Source organism: Bos javanicus, chromosome 29 (genome assembly GCF_032452875.1).
Source record: "Bos javanicus breed banteng chromosome 29, ARS-OSU_banteng_1.0, whole genome shotgun sequence".
NCBI lineage: Eukaryota > Metazoa > Chordata > Mammalia > Artiodactyla > Bovidae > Bos > Bos javanicus.
This window is the reverse complement of record NC_083896.1, coordinates 43,303,196-43,320,035: the sequence shown is the minus strand read 5'-3', so window position 1 is coordinate 43,320,035 and position 16,840 is coordinate 43,303,196. Positions and strand designations below refer to the sequence as shown.

The 16,840-nt window shown below is 55.0% G+C and overlaps 1 protein-coding gene across 13 annotated transcripts in view; it reads left to right on the top strand.

Moving 5' to 3' along the window:
- The window catches only part of NRXN2 (neurexin 2), a 110,535-nt gene that overhangs the window by 42,573 nt on the left and 51,122 nt on the right, over positions 1 to 16,840 (top strand). For 5 of the 13 annotated variants that reach the window (XM_061406838.1, XM_061406836.1, XM_061406835.1 and 2 more), the window contains 5 exons: positions 359 to 382; positions 7,799 to 7,960; positions 8,641 to 9,079; positions 13,893 to 14,279; positions 14,439 to 14,642. In XM_061406838.1, the coding sequence (XP_061262822.1) occupies positions 359 to 382; positions 7,799 to 7,960; positions 8,641 to 9,079; positions 13,893 to 14,279; positions 14,439 to 14,642 (1,216 nt within the window). Of the gene's footprint in view, positions 1 to 358; positions 404 to 7,798; positions 7,961 to 8,640; positions 9,080 to 13,892; positions 14,280 to 14,438; positions 14,643 to 16,840 lie in introns of all 13 variants that reach the window. The other 8 variants (XM_061406846.1, XM_061406837.1, XM_061406832.1 and 5 more) reach the window with 2 other exon arrangements.

The following is a 16,840-nucleotide window of genomic DNA, read 5'->3' as shown; positions in this document are numbered from 1 at the left end:
CAAGGTCTTTAACTGTTCCCCTTCTCTGCAGCGGCTCTTCTGGGAAGGGATGGGGGGGAGAGGACTCCAGGGGTGGGGTGGGCGGGGATCGGGAGAAGGGATTTAATTTCTGTGTGTGTTTTATTTCTCCCTCCCATTATAATTTAATTTTCTTTAAACAAAACACTTCAGCTGAACTTAAGGTGGGAGGGTCTGAACAGACAACCAAATATATATGGATATATATTTTTCCTCCTTCCTTGAGTTTCACAGTTGGTCATTTTCTTTTTCTTTTCTTTTGTTCTGTTCTTTTGTTGTTGTCTTTGTTGTTCTTGTTTTTTTTTGACCCCCCCACCCCTCCCCCATATCTCCGGTGAAGCACGCAGGCATTGGACACGCTATGGTAAACAAACTGCATTATCTGGTAGATATCACTCTAATTGTCTTACCGTTTGGTTTGCCGTGGGTTTTTTTAACTGTTCGATTTTCCCTCTTTTGTTTCCTTTCCCCATTTGTTTTTGGTTGTTTTGCTCTTCCAATTGTTTTCTGCGTCCTGGACAATCTCTAGATTTTGCTTCTCTCTCTTTGAGTTTTCCTCTTTCTCTTTTCTTGCCTTTTTTGGTCCAAACGCAAATCCAAAAGACAAATGGAAATCAAGGAATTTGGCCTGTCCCTGCTCTAACCTCCTCCCCTAATTTCTGAATTCAGATTCCTGGCCAGAGAGACCTGGGGCAGACCCCATGTTCATCGGCTCTGGTTAGACCAGCCCCGATGCCAGGCTGCTTATTTCTCTTGCTTTCTTTTGTTCCTTTTCTCCCCTGCCCCACCCCTTGTTTCTTTTCTCTGATTTAGTTTCTTTCTTGGTCTCCTGAAAATCCATGGAAAACACCATCCCATGACATGCTACGCTCTGCTCACTGTCAGCTCCTGGACAGGCCCCTCGAGCTGGGGGAGGGGGCTGGGGGTGAGGCCTCTGGGGGCCATAGGCTCCGCAGGTCACAGGTGGGGAGGGGGCCTTGGGGGATGCAGAGCTCCTTCACATCACCATTCACCCCGATTTAGGGGCTGCCCCAGGCTGGTTGCCCAAGAAGGGACAGCATCTCCTGCCTCACTTCCCAGCCTCGAGGGGTCTTGGTTCTGGCTCCCCCACATCTTGCATGGCATGAATGGTCTTTTCCCCCCACCAGGGACAGTGTCCAGTTTCCCCACCGCTCTGCTGCTCTGACTAACACTGTGTCTCACACTGTCTTTCTTCCCCTCCATCTCCTGTCTCCTCTCTGCCCCCCCCCCCCCCCCGTTGCCTGTCCCGCATGGCCTCTGACTGGGGTTGGTTCCCTTCCCTGTTGAGGGGGTGAGAGGAGGAGACCCAGCGGGGTGAAGTCGGGGTACTTGTTGCTGAGCTCCTCTGTTTGGGTTGGGCCCAGGCCTTGTGAGCGTCGGTGTGGGTGTCTGTGTAAACGCAGCTGGTGTGTGTTGGTGTGTGGGTGCGACTGTGTGTAAATGTTGGTGTGACATTTAGGGGGTGTTGGTGGGAGACCATACTGTGTGTTTGAGACTCTGCTGGTGATTCTACAAGTGTAAACGCTGGTATGAGCTGGGGGCTGCGTGACTGTGTGTTTTTGAGCCTGTGAGGGCTCTTAGGAGGCGGGTTGTGGGGCTGGGACTGGTGGGAGCAGGGAAGGAGCTGAGGCTGGCCCTTTGCTCCTCGCCTCGCCCATGAGTGTGTGCCTGCAGGCCCTGCTGTGTGCCCTCCCCTGGGATTCCCTCCTGCCCGCCTGGTCCTGGCTCTGCGGCAGCAGGCGGTTAGTCATCGTCTATTAATAATGCAGAGTGATTGAGCGCCAGGCTAGGGACCCTGCAAATGGACGTGTCTGCTCCCATGGGGCCCATGCTGCTTGGGGCAGCTGCCTGGCCTGCCCAACCTACCAGGCCCACGGAGCTGCCTGGCTGGAGAGGAGGCAGCTTGGGAGCTGGGGCTCCCTGTCTGAGAGGTTCTGCATCTTCCCAGGAGGATGTAGCCCTGAGAACACATCTGGCCTGTCCTGCTACTCTGGCAGCTCTGTGCTTCCTTGCACCCACAGACCTGTGGTGGTCCTGTCCTTTGTCCTGTGTCCGAGACAGTGCCCAGGCCACGGCCATCCCAGCCCTCCCCAATCCGAGGCCTCGTTTGGCCATTCTGTCATCCTGGTGTTCAGATGGAGCTGTGTGGTGGTCCCAGGACTGCTCTTCCACAGGCCCTTTTCTTCAGCTGCTGCTTCTAGAAGTTTGCCATTGCTTACCTCTCAGACCAGGCCACTGAGTACCTGAACGGGGCGTTTGAAATTCTTTCTTTATTATTATTTTTTGGCTGCACTATGTGCAGCATTCAAGATCTTACTTAGTTCCCTGTAGTGGATCAAACCTGTGCCCCCTGTAGTGGAAGCGTGGAGTCTTAACCACTAGACCACCGGGGAAGTCCCTGGAACTCTTTCTTTACAGAGCTTCACTGGACAGCCAACCTGTGACTTTGAGGACAGAAGGGAGGCAAGATACAGGAAACCCCTTGGAGAAGGAAATGGCAACCCACTCCAGTGTTCTTGCCTGGAGAATCCCAGGGACGGGGAGCCTGGTGTGCTGCCTTCTATGGGGTCGCACAGAGTCGGACATGACTGAAGCCACTTAGCAGCAGAGTATGCTATCTGAGAGTTACGGCCCAGACTTCCCCTTCCTTCCAGTCTCAGTTCAGTTAAAGACTGTGAACTGGGGCTAAAGCTGTTTCTCATCTGCCAAACGGCTGACATTCCTCGCTTGCCTTTCAGGGAGTCAGTGTGAGGGTCAACAAGGGTAGCGGAAGTGAAAGCATCTGTACTCTGTAAAGGAAATTATAATTTTATTAAGCTTTATAAAATGTTGACTGATTATGTCCATGTTTCCAGGGCAGGGATATTTTGTACAGAAGCGATTCCCTTCCCATAGCAAACTGTGGGGAATATAGCATCTCTGGCCCCACTGGAGAGCCTATTACCATCCTTTCTTGGGATTCAGTCCTAAAATAACTACATGAAACCCCAGAATGCCCCAGGAACTGGGCCTGAGGAGGAGGAAAGATGGGATGTCTTGGTTAAATTGGTCAAAAGGCAAACAGCCTTGTCTGATTTCAGTCCTGGCAGGGAAAGTCCCTGTGAAATTCTAAGTCTCTGAAGCCCACGCCTCCTAGTGTGAGCGTCCCTGCTTGACAACCAGAGCTGGTGCCTCCTGGTGGCCTGAGTCACCTCATAAACCCTCAGACACCTGTGCCAAGGATCAGCTCTTTGAGCCAGGAGTGGAGTCAGAGAACCTAGCACCCAAAGAGACAGCGTTCAACCTGCTCTGATTTCCTAGGCATTCCTCAGCCGGGCTCTGGTTGGTTTTGCATTTATTTTTACTAATTCCTTTGTATGGACTCTCTTTGTTATTTGAGCATTTCTCCTTGGGGGAGAGAGTGGATCTAGGTCAAAAAGGCCAACCGGTGGAGAGGTTTGGGTTAGGTGTGGTCAGGCTGGAGGGAGTGTTCACCGCACCTGACCTGGAGACTTTGCTTCTTCTAAGTAGCTCTCACTTTTTGAATATCATTTAAAATTGACAAATGCCTAGATTGCATGCAGCAGGGAGAGATTATTCCCGGTTAACATATGGGAGAAATTGAGGCCTGAGAGGGCCTGGGGCAATGTAACAAGTAGTGGAAGAGTTCAGTGCTTTCACTTCGTTGATCTCATTTGATCCTCACAGTAAGCCTGGGAGAAGCAGGAGTCATGGAAGTTGTTAAACCCCTTTACAGATGAGAGTCAGGGAGGTGAAATGAGTATTGTTCTGGAAGATGGTAAAGACCAAATAAGAACTCAGGATTTCTGACCTGAAGTGTATGTTCCAGCACCATTGAGTCCAGTCATCAGGATTCGCTGTGCGGTTGCACACGCCCTTTGGCTGTCCTCCTCTCCTCATGCCCTGTTCCCACCCTCTGCAGTCCTAAGGGCGGGCCAGGCCTGCCTTCCTGAACGAGCTGGCCTTACTCATCTTTGGATCGTGAGCCTTTTGAGAGTTTGCTGACAGCAGTGGACTCTCACTGGAGGAAAACCCACTGAAGTGGTTTGCGTACAATGTCAAGGGATTTCATGACTCCCCAGAGCCCCTCTAACCTGCTTACAAGTTAAAAAAAATCTGCCCTTGATCTTATTCTCCCTTTAATAATCCTCCTCCCAGGAAGGTCGGTGACCCTATAATCATAGCAGGGAGCTGGGAAAGGCTCTGGGTGATGTCAGAGGGCCATTCCCCTCTTTACAGCCTTTCCTTTGGGACCATGATGGGCATGGAGTGCCTGAGGCAGAACATTTGTGGCCAGGACCTGGTTTCATGCTAGCAGCTTGCCTAAGGGGGGAGACCAGCAGAGCAGAGCAGAAGGGAGGTGGGGCCAGCAGGAAGGGCTGAGAACCCATCAAGGTCATAGGCTGCCCCTTGCAGCCACCTCCGGCCACCTTCCCCATCCCTGGGGAATGGAGCAGAGGCTGGGCATGGGCTCCTTCCCCTCTTCCTTGACTGGTCATGGCTCTTCTGGGGCAGAGCTGTGGCTCGTTCGTCATGTTCTACTCAGCCCCACTCAGGGCCTGGTCTGTCTGTGTTGTGTGGATTAATGTGGGTTGCGTGCAGTCTCTGCTGTGTCTTGGGGTGCTAGCCGTGGTCCTGATGACAAAAAGGATGCTGCTTGGAAATGAGGCTGTCAGGACTCTCTCCCACCGCCTTCAGTAAGATGTGGTGTGTGAGCAGGTGTGCCTGGGGTCAGTGATCAGTGGCGAATGGGTGGTGGGAGTGAGTGTCTGGGTCGCCCTCTGGGGAGGAAGGTCTGAGTCTAACATCCCTTCCCTTTCTTTCTCAACCTGTACATGTCTCTGTCGTAGTGGCGGCTCCTCTCCCCTCCTCTGTTGGAAGGAAGCTTCTCCTTCTGCACCCCTGCAGCTCTTTTGCCTCCATTTGGGCTCTTCCCTACGCACCCTGGCCCTGCATACCTTCCCCCCACCCCGGCTGCCTTTCTCTCGCTTGTCCTGCTGGGCCGGGACCCCCACCCAGGCCCTCTAACCCGCACGTGTCCAAGCTGCCATGGCTGTTCTGTGTTGCATGTCCCCCCTCTGCCCTCTTCCCCTGCCGGCCCCACCCCTTCCAGAAGCTGTGTGTGGGGGGGTTGGGGGGCAGGGGCATCATGAACCCCTGGGGTGGAGGGGGACTGGGGGAATTATCCCCCTGTTTCCTGCTTTTACTAACGAACCTGCCATTTTTGTGTCTGGACTTTGATTTGTCTGAGGAAACAGTCGGGTTTTACTAATCTCACTCATCTACCTCCTCGCCTTCCCCAGAGACCTTCCTCCATCCCCTCCGATCCTCGGCTTCCTTTCTCGTGGTGCCCGTCTCCCCCTTTCTCTCTCTTCTTCCCTCACCCCCCCTTCCTCCATGCACCTCCCTATGTCACCGTGCCTCCTGCTGCTCTCTCCCCAGGGCCAGGGAGGCTCTAAAACACCAGGACAGATACACAAGGGGTTAAGGCAGCCCTTTTCCCATAGGGAGCACCACGTGGCAGAGATTCGTATAAAGCAAGGTGGGCAAGGTCAGATTTGCACCTAGTCGGGAGGGGTGTCAAGGAGGGGCCCCAAGTCATGTCTTTCTAACTCTAGGGTGAAGGCAGCAGCCTCAGAGGACTGTGATTCTGTCCATGTTCTCTCCCCAGGCACCAGGTTCACACGTGGCACACAGGCAGTAAGAGCTGTGTGGCCCTGATCATCAGGCCACTTGACGGTCACCTGAATGGTGGCTATGTTTCCCCTGGACTGTACTGGGATTAGTAGGGTCACAGGGACACGTCAGGCCAGGGGCCCAGCCTTCAGGAGCTGACTCTCAGTTGGGTTTCTAGACGTAGACTCAGAACTATACTAGTGGCCCGATTCCTGGTCTCTCAGTGCGGCCCTGGGAGAGGAGGGTGGGCTGGAGGCCCCTTTCCCCTGCCACCTCTCCCTGTCTTACTCCCAGCCCTGCATCCCAGCCCCCTCCTCCCCTTTCTCCAGCTCCTCCTGCCCGTTCTAATCTCGTCTGCATGTTTTGTGACTAATACTTTGACCCTTTCCCTTTCCACCCAGATCTCCATTTCCTAGCCTCGGGTGGGATTGAGGGAAGAAGCTATCAACAATAATGACCAGCCCTCACCTCAAAACAGGACTCAAAATCTTCAAAGTGCCCACTTCCACAAAGACACGCCCTTACCTCTGTCCTTGAACCCAGTCCCCCCAGCACAAGATTTGATGGTTCCCAGGAGGGAGCCCCTTCAGCTCCACCCCCACACACTGTGAGGCCAGCCCAGCATGAGGGGGACTTGAGGATCCTGTGAGGGATGGTCCCCTGGCCCTGTTCCGCTCATGTCCCTCAGGTGTTCCTAATACCCACTCCCCATCCCCGAAACAGTGGAACCCTGGAGACCAGTCACTGGAAGATGGCTGGTGGCATGTGCGTATGGACTGGTGTGGGAAGGACACTGTGGGCTGTGATCGGAAGGCCCCAGTCTCCAGACTTTGCCCAGAAAGGGGGTGCTGAGGCACATTTGGGGGATGGGAAGCGGGAGGAGCTGTAGCCTGGAGAAGCATGGTGTTGAGTTCACTGTGAGCTGGCTTCCTGATCGCCCCTGTGGGAGCCTGACTGTCCTAATCCACCACCTTCTGAGAGTGGGGGCTTGTGGTCCCCCCACCCTTCACTCTGTGCCACAGCCTGGTTGGGTGTGGGTGCTCCTCTGGCTAGACTTTTCAGAGCTCGGGTGGACATTTGCCTGGGGAGCAGGGACTCATGGAGTTCCCTGCACTCGTCACTGTCCCCACACTAAGGTCACTTTTGCCTTCCCCAGGCCACTACTGAGCCCTTTTCACCTCCTTGGAACACCAGGTATGCCCCCATCCCTACCTGTCTTGTTTTGTTTCCTGAGTTTTCAGCCCAGGGACAAGGTAACAGGAAGTTAGCCTGTCTCCCTCTGTTCCCTAGCCTGGCCCTGACTCCATAGAGTAATTGTGGTGATGAATGAATCAGGTAGGGTGATGAATAGGCCAGCGGCTGCCCCCTCCTTGGGGGACAAGAAAGTGACCCCAAAACAGAGGGACCCGGATAGCAAGACAGACCCAGCAAGGGGGTTGGGACCAGTTAGGAGGCAGTGATGGGAATCAGCCCTCAAAGGCACTGTGTGTCTCCTGAGAAGTGCCCAGGCTCCCCAGCAGTCCCTGGGTTCCTGTTCCTCACGCCCTTGCTATTGTCCAACCTCCCCGTGGGCTAAGACTGAAAGGACTCCACCGCCCTGGAGGGAGAGCTGCAGGGGTGTCGAAGCCACCAGGACCCCAGGAGAACTGGTGCTCTCTGCCTCTTTAATGAGAGATGCTCTGAAATCACGTGTGCGTCCAGAGACCCTTCAAGAGGAGAGAAGCAACAGTGCCATTTGCATCTCAGGGGCCCCCACTCCCATCCATCTGTCCATCCAGGGCCACTTCTGGGAGCCACTTCCTGCTGCTGTGCACAGTGAACACCTCGGGCGCCCTTCAGGCCTCTGTCTGCCGAAGGGGCCATGGGGCCGGCCTCAGCCCGCCCTGAAACCATCAAATCTTGTGCTGCCTCCTTTCTCCGTCTCCACACCCCCACTGTTCCTCCTCCGAGACAAGCAGACATAAAAATGGAGAGTCCCTCTCCCCACTGCCCCCCAGCCCCTCCCTTGCCCTACCCATGGCTCTTCCCAGGGAGTTGATGCCAGTTGTCTCCTTGTCTCCCCCTCCCTCCCTGGGCTGGGCAGGTGACCATCTCGGTGGACGGGATCCTGACCACCACAGGCTACACGCAGGAGGACTACACTATGCTGGGCTCTGACGACTTCTTCTACATCGGGGGCAGCCCCAACACGGCCGACCTGCCGGGCTCGCCCGTCAGCAACAACTTCATGGGCTGCCTCAAGGACGTGAGTAGGGCCAGGAGAGGCGGGGGGCGCCCCCGGAAACCCCGGTCTGGCCAGCCAGCTGCCCGGGGCCTCTGTACCTTCCACTCTGTGGCGGGAGCCCACCCCTCTTCAAAACCTGAGGCCCACTGACCCTGGCAAGAGGCTTCTCCTCTCTCAGTTCCTTGAGCCCTGGAGTTTCCCTTCTTCTCAGAGGACCCTCAAGGCAGCTGTGTACAGAATAGAGAGTGGTGGTCATGAAAACTAAACACCAGTGTTTCAGGCCCACTCACCAGCTCTGTGACCTTGGCTGTGTCCCTTGACCTGTCTGACTCTTAATTTTCTCATCTGTAAAACGGGTATTTGGTGCCTGCTTCTCGAGGCAGCTGTGAGGGGTAGATGAGAATGTCAGTGTCAACCAAGTGTTCCTGGTGGTTCCAGTTATTATGAGCTGCAGTTCAGCAGTGCCGAGGGCTGCTGTGCTCGTGCTGGGCAGGGAGACAGGACAGAGAAATAAGTGCCTCGAGGGAAATGCTGCCCACAGCCTCTGAGCGTGCAGTTCTAGAACAGCAGTCTGGGGTGCCGAGCAGGGGCCCCAGGCCTGGGTGGCAAGGCCCCGAGCTGTCAGGCAGGAGTGGTCAGGTCCTAAACTGCTTCCTGTTCTTCATCCTGGGACCCACCCATCCCCCTACGGCCCTCTGCAGGTGGTCTATAAGAACAACGATTTCAAGCTGGAACTGTCCCGCCTGGCAAAGGAAGGAGACCCCAAGATGAAGCTGCAGGGGGACCTGTCATTCCGCTGTGAGGATGTGGCTGCCCTGGACCCTGTGACCTTTGAGAGCCCCGAGGCCTTTGTGGCACTGCCCCGCTGGAGCGCCAAGCGCACCGGCTCCATCTCCCTAGACTTCCGCACCACAGAGCCCAATGGGCTGCTGCTCTTCAGCCAGGGCCGGCGGGCCGGGGTGGGGCCCGGCAGCCCCAGCACTGCCCAGCGGGCCGACTACTTTGCCATGGAGCTGTTGGATGGCTACCTCTACCTTCTGCTGGACATGGGCTCAGGGGGCATCAAGCTGCGGGCATCCAGCCGCAAGGTCAACGACGGCGAGTGGTGCCACGTGGACTTCCAGAGGGACGGGCGCAAAGGTCAGAGGCCTCTGGATCTTCTCCTTTACCATGGCCGCCCCTCTCTGGGCTTCCCTGATAGCTCAGTTGGTAAAGAATCTACCTGCAATGCAGGAGACTCTGGTTTGATTCCTGGGTCGGGAAGATCTGCTGGAGAAGGAATAGGCTACCCACTCCAGTATTATGGCCTGGAGATTTCCATGGACTATATAGTCCATGGGGTTGCGAAGAGTCGGACGTGACTGAGTGAACTTTCCCTTCACTTCACTTCACCCCTCTCCACCCACGCTGACAGTCCAATCTGCTGTTTCCTCCCCTCCCCTTCCCCTGGCCCTCCCAACCCCTCCCTTGTCCTTGTTGCCATGGTGCCTTGGTGAAATGAGGAAGAGCCTCTTCCTGGGAAACTTTGGGGCCGGGAGGGCCCTCGCCCCACACAGGAGCAGGGTCGTCCCATTCCAGCAGTCTGACAGCTGAGGTTCTGTCCATCAAGTGCTCCCGAAGCACTGGGTTTATACACAGGACACAGGTAGTGAGAGCTATGTGGCCAATGATGGTGACATGTCCCCTATATGGTGCTGGGATTAGAAGGGCCACAGGGACACATCAGACCAGTCAGATCAGGTGTGGGGTGGCGCACACCTCACACTCCCACTTCCTGCATGTGTGACGTTAGGCCAGCACTCAATGCCTTGCAGCTTCAGTTTCCTTTTTATAAAAGGGATCATTAACCTGGGTTCATCAAGAGGGGAAATCAAGGAAAAATCTATAAAAGCATTCGCTCAGTGCCTGACACAGTGGTTATCCCATTCTCCTTAAACGACAACAAAAACCTTCCCAACCTTGCCTCCCTTCTATCTAGCCTTTCACCTTTCTGTATTAACTCACTCAAATAGGTAGTGAGCGCCTATGGACGCCAGGTGCTGTCCAGGGTGCTGTAACGAGGCAGCAGTGTGCGAGAGCCTTGGCTGACCTGGAGCACATGTTCCCGTGAGGAGGCCTAGTAAACACCACCACTCTCTGCCTGGTGAGGGGTCTTACACAATAAAGCAGCAGGGTGGAGGGTGCTGGGGCCAGGCAGGCGCTGTTCTGGAACCTTCTGCTGCTTCTAGCCACCCCTCCTCCACTCTTCCTTTTCAGCCTTCTTTTCCCATCCTCTTCTTGTTTTCTTTCTAATTCTCTTCTTTACTCTTCTCCATCTTGTTGGACAGGAGAGGAAGAACTGATGCAAATGAGAACTGACACGTTATCCAATTTAAGCCCTTATCAACGTCAGCTAAATTTTCATGCTCCCCCGGCTGTCACTGCACTGGGCCTTCATCTCAGGGTGGAGCGACCGTCCCCACACACACAGGGAGGAAGGGGGCTGCCACGGCTCCTGGAGGTTTCAGCCTCTCATGGGCCTGCTGCTGCTTCTCAGAGAAATGTCGCCTTCCCCAGGCTTTGCAGTAAATGGGTTCATCCCCTGGTTTTGTGTCATGATGGTACCAGGGAGTCTTCACAGAACACAAATTGCCTCCCAGGGTTTCCACGCAGGGGATCTATGACTCTCTAGGTTGGAAATCTGCTCAGGCCTTGTAGAGAACCCCAGGGCCCTCTGCTTTGCTCTGTCTTCAGGCAGTGGTTTCCTTAGGCTTACTCGATCGCCAGACCCTGTACACCAGGCCTGGCTGGCCTGTGAGTCACTTCAGCCATTTCTCATGGCCCAGCACAGACTTGGGGCCGTCATTCCAACAAAGCTCTCTTTGACATTTCCCATGTTTTAAAATTTTCTTGTGTTAATTTATATACAACGTAAAATTTACCATTTTAATCATGCTTAAGTGCACAGTTCAGTGGTGTTAAGGGCATTCACTGTTGTGCAGCCAGCACCACCATCAATATAGAGAACATTTTCATCTTTCCAAACTGAAAACCTGTCCCCATAAATACTAACTCCTAGCCCCTGTAAACCAGCATCCTACTTCCTATGAATTGCCTACTCTAGGGACCTCCTGGGAGAAGGCAATGGCACCCCACTCCAGTACTCTTGCCTGGAAAATCCCATGGACAGAGGAGCCTGGTGCACTGCAGTCCATGGGGTTGCTAGGAGTCGGACACGACTGAGCAACTTCACTTTCACTTTTCACTTTCATCATTGGAGAAGGAAATGGCAACCCACTCCAGTGTTCTTGCCTGGAGAATCCCAGGGATGGGGGAGCCTGGTGGGCTGCCGTCTCTGGGGTCGCACAGAGTCAGACAGGACTGAAGCGACTTAGCAGCAGCAGCAGCAGCAGGGACCTCCTATACCTGGATCACACAATATTTGTCTTTTTATGTCTGGCTTATGTCATTTAGCATAATGTCTTCTAGTTTCATCCACATTGTAGTATGTGTTAGCTACGTGTGTCAGGCTTCATTTTTCATGACTGAATAATATGCCATTGTATGAGTAGACCACCTTTTGTTTGTCCATCCATCTGCCATTGAACACTTGGATTGTTGTTCCCTTTTGTAGAATGTTTTAGAATGACCTTGAAACAAGATGAGTATTCACTTTAGTTTTCTTTTTAAGCGTTTTTGTTGAAGTATAGTTGCTGTACAGTGCTGTGTTCGCTTCTTGTGCCCAGCACTGGGAATCAGCCGTGTGAGGTCACCACAGAGCGCGGAGTGGAGTTCCCTGTGCTGTACAGCATGTTCTCATTGGTTCCCTATTTTATGCACAGGAGTGTGCATGTGTCAACCCTGGTCACCCAATTCATCCTCCCCTTCCCCTCCCTTGGTGTCCACTACTGGGCATATACCTGGAGGAAGCCATATTTTCCAAAAGATACATGTTCCCTAATCTTCACTGCAGCACTGTTTATTAACAATAACAGGATATGGAAGCAACCTAGACGTCCATCAGCGGTGGAATGGATAGTGATGATATGGCGCACTGTGGCTTCCTCCTGCTGACTCGCCACTATATACTCTTTCCCCACCATGGCCTTCCTTCTTTCACCTTCTCTTCATTTGTGGAGAGTCCACTTGGGTGGTGTCCTTGTCCAGGAGACCCCATAGTGGGTGGGTGGAGCAAGCATTTGGGGATCTTGCTGCAGATAGAAGTGTAGGTGATTGGGGGCCACGTTTGAGGGGCTGGGAGAGTGGAGATCTGATGTCTTGTCAGGGAGGACAAGCCAGGGACCCCATTGTTAAAATGGGGCACGAGGGGAGGGCCTGTGGTGCAGGGGAGGGTTTGCACCGAGGACAACGAGCTCCGGGTGAGGAGCCAGGTGTGTCGAGGAGGCCCTGCTCCTGTTCTTGCAGACCCATGCTTGGTGCCCCCACCCCCAGTCTGCCTATTTGGGCCTTGCATGGTCAAACCATCCTTACCTCTCTTTAACCCTATTGAGATAGGTGGCCTTTTTATTTTTTAAAGAATTCTTCAAAACTGGAGAAAAGAGAGAGGAAGGAGAACGTTAGAATAAAAATTACAAACAGAATAATGCTTCTAATTTATACATTTTGGCTTCTTAAGAGCTCAGGAAAGACTTTGAAGCTCCTGCTGCTGCTGCTAAGTCACTTCAGTCATGTCCGACTCTGTGTGACCCCATAGACGGCAGCCCGCCAGGCTCCCCCATCCCTGGGATTCTCCAGGCAAGAACACTGGAATGGGTTGCCATTTCCTTCTCCAGTGCAGGAAAGTGAAAAGTGAAAGTGAAGTCGCTCAGTCATGTCTGACTCTTAGCGACCCCGTGGACTGCAGCCCACCAGGCTCTTCCATCCATGAGATTTTCCAGGCAAGAGTACTGGAGTGGGGTGCCATTGAAGCTCCTACCTGATCCCAAATCTTTTTTCCTAAGATGACCAGCCCCTTCTTCCAAAGAACTCTTACAGCCCAGAAGCTCCATGCCTGGCTTCCCTTTCCTGGCTGCCCTCCTGTCTCAGAGGCTCCAGGAGCTGATCAGCCTGCCTGTCTGCTCCACCAGCCACACAGGGACTCCAGGTCCAGGGGTGGGGGATGCAGGCTCTGGAATCCTGCCACCTGGGTGGTACTTTGGCTCTGGTCCTTAACTGTGGTGGCACTTTAGGCAGCTTCCCTAGTCTCTCTAATCCTCATTTGCCATTTCCAAGTGGGATTGTAAAGGATCAGTTCCTTAGGGTTACCATGAGATTTAAGTGATATAATATACGTGAAGTGCTACCATAGGGTCTCAAGAGTCAGACACGACTGAAGCTACTTAGCACGCATGCGTGCAAGTGTATGCTGTGCATGCTAAGTCGCTTCAGTTGTGTCTGACTCTTTGCGACCTGTAGCCCAGACTCCTCTATCCATGTGGATTCTCCAGGCAAGAATACTGGAGCGGGTTGCCATGCCTTCCTCCAGGAGATCTTCCTGATCCTGGTATCAAACCTGCGATTCCTGCATTGGTAGGTGGGTTCTTTACCACTGGCACCACCTGGGAAGCCCAAGTGCCTGGTATACAGTCATAAAAGCCCAATAAATGTTAGCGGGAAACTCTTTGGATTCAAGTCTTTCAGCCTCCTTGGGGGTCTCTGCCTCTGACTCCTGGTCTGAGGGGTTGGCTGGGGGAAGGACATGTCAATGATCCAGCCCTTTGGGGGCATGTCCACTTCTGGTACATCCTCTGAGGACTTGCTCAAATGGGAAGAAGGCGTTTAGACAGGCCCACCGCACACTGCAGCTGGGCTCTGGCGGCTCACACGGGTTTCTGAACTTGGGGGCTTCCTTAAGCAATGTTTGCAGCCCAGGGCTGCCAGGGTGCGAGGGCAGAGCATCCTTTTTTCTCCTGGGACGTCTCTTGGTCCTGCCTTCTCCACTGAGGCCTACACTCTCCCTCCATCCGATCCGCAGGCTCCATCTCGGTGAACAGCCGCAGCACGCCTTTCTTGGCCACGGGAGAGAGCGAGATCCTGGACCTGGAGAGCGAGCTGTACCTAGGCGGTCTCCCTGAAGGTGGGCGGGTGGACCTGCCCCTGCCCCCGGAGGTGTGGACCGCAGCGCTGCGGGCTGGCTACGTGGGCTGCGTGCGGGACCTCTTCATAGACGGGCGGAGCCGAGACCTCCGGGGCCTGGCCGAGGCGCAGGGGGCTGTGGGCGTGGCCCCCTTCTGCTCCCGGGAGACTCTGAAGCAGTGTGCCTCCGCTCCCTGCCGCAACGGGGGCGCCTGCCGGGAGGGCTGGAACCGCTTCGTCTGTGACTGCGTCGGGACCGGCTTCCTGGGGCGGGTCTGTGAGAGAGGTGAGGCTGGTCTACACGCCTGTGCCCCTGCCCGTCCCTGTGCCCCATCGAGGACCATCCCTGGGCCTGCCAGCCCTGTATTGATTGTCTTGGTCTTCTCTCTCGCTTCTCTGGCCCCTGCCTGTCCCCTCCTTCTCCCTCCCCCTACTCCTGGGGCAGAGGCTACGGTCCTGAGCTACGACGGCTCTATGTACATGAAGATCATGCTGCCGAACGCCATGCACACGGAGGCGGAGGACGTGTCCCTGCGCTTCATGTCCCAGCGGGCCTACGGGCTTATGATGGCCACCACCTCCAGGGAGTCCGCGGACACCCTGCGCCTGGAGCTGGACGGGGGCCAGATGAAGCTCACTGTCAACCTCGGTAACCGCTCTGCCCGTGCCCCGGGCCCCTTCCCCGACCCTGCCTCTCACCCCCCACCCCCTCTGTCTGGAGAAGCTTGGTGGTTGCTCCAGTGAGAGATGGGCGATGGGAGGTGCCAGCCCAGGTCTGAGCCCCGCCCCCGCCCCCCCCCTACGCAAGAACTTCCTCTCAGAGAGGACGCATAGTGTAGGTAGATGCCTCACGCTCGGCAGAACCGTGGGGAGGGGACCCGACTGTGTCTGGCGTGTGATAGTCACCCTCCCAGGGCACTCCTGGGGCTTGGAGGCGTCTGTTCAGCGCACACACGTAAGGAGGTAGTTCATGCCTCGCTGTCAACTCATCCGCTTGCTCATACCTTGGTTCATTCATTCGCGAAGGCTTGCAGACGCCTACTGGTGTTCAGCCCGGCTCCCTGCCTCAGCAGATCCAGAGACAGAAGGACCCGGCCCCCCACACAGCCGCTGTCGTCTGCTCTGAATTTAAAGAGCCATGTCTGTGTGTGTGCGTGTGCAAGCGTGTGTGCATGTAGGTGCACAAGGGGTCCCATCGAGACATGTCATCTTCCCCGTGTCTGCTTTCACGTGAGTCCCCATAGCTGCCCGGATTTTATAGACTGGGAATGCCACATACTGATGTACCAGCATCACAAAGCTAGTGACGATCAGGGAGGAGCCTGGACTCAAACCCAGCTGATTTGCTGAGGTTCAGTGCTTCCTCTTGGTTTCTGACAGAGCTGGGGGGTGAGGAGTATCAAGACCCTTGTCACCTGATGGCTTGATGCCTCTGCCCCGCCCAGAGCAGGCGTGGCTCCACTTCACCTGGCATTCCCTGGAGCATCCATGTGGGCAGTACCACCAGGCCTGGGAGACTCTGTGTGGCTTCAGCAGAGTCAAAGGAAAACAGCAAGGCCACTCGTTCGGCTGTCACTCATGGGCCACGTCTTAGTGCCAATGTGTTCCTAACCTGGGGTGACAGTAGTGACCCCAGGACCCCAAGGCGAGGTCCCAGGGTCATGGAGCTCTCAGTCAGGGCAAGCTTGGCAGCTAGAGGCCCTAAGCTGCCCAGGCTGGGTCACATTTGTCCCTTTCAGACTACCCTTTGGGCATATGGAGGTGGAGCACCCAAGGGCCTGTCACATGGGAAGATTCAGGTCTCTGGGGTGGCTTGTTGTGTCCTGGATCTGGAGGAGAAGTTAGGCTCCTCTGAGCAGATTAGAATCCTCAGCTGGGGAGAACACAGAGCTCTGAGCTTAAAATATTCACCAGGAGTCTCACCCTAACATTGGTCTCCAGGGCGTTTGGGGGACAGACTGTGGCCTTTTGGGGACCCATTCCCTCGCTAACACATTTACACTGTATCCTTTCCCCTTTGGGCCACCTTGCCTTTGTGCTCCTGGGACAAAGAGTGAGGCGGGGGCCTTGGAGGTGGGGAACTTTAGGGCTCCCTAAAGCTCTGTTTCTAACCACGATCACAGCCTACAGAGTGGGTGTGGGTAGCAGGGCAAAGCAGGATGGGAGACACCCTTTGCCAGCGTCCCACGGGTCTGTACAGAGTCCCCTGGCACCCCTGAGAGGGTCATAGGAGGAAGACACCAGCCCAGGACACCGTGAGTGGCCCTGTGCTTCTCAGACTGCCCAGGTCTGTGTACCCAGGTCTGTGTGCCCAGGGTCAGGTACCCTTTGCCCTGGAACATGTGTGTTCCCTGTGTAGTGAACACACAGCTCTGTACTTGGTGGGGACACTGCAGGGGACATCTGGGGCTTCCATTTGCAGGGAAGGCAGATGCTTCTTCCTCCACCTGGACTGTCTTAGTTTCCCTGCGAAGAACCATGGGTCCCTTGAGATGAGACAGGAGGCAGCAGCCTTGGCCAGGGAAATGGACTCTGGTGGGCCCTGGGGACATTTCACCCTCAGGCCCTCGCTCCTTCTCATGGACATGCTTTTCTTTCTGTGCCACATATGTTCTTAGAAGTTAAGGGACAAGGTGGCCAGCAGGACAATGCTCCCACCCACCTCTTACTCCCTGCTGCATCCACCTCCATCCACAGAGATGCTGTCTCTAGCGGCTCATGACAAGCTGTGACCAAATGCTTGGTACAGTCACATCTGTCCACAAATACCAAGTGATGTGCATACAGGGAGGTGTGTGGCTGTTGTGTGAACCACACAGACACACAGGTGGTCCACACCCTGCCACC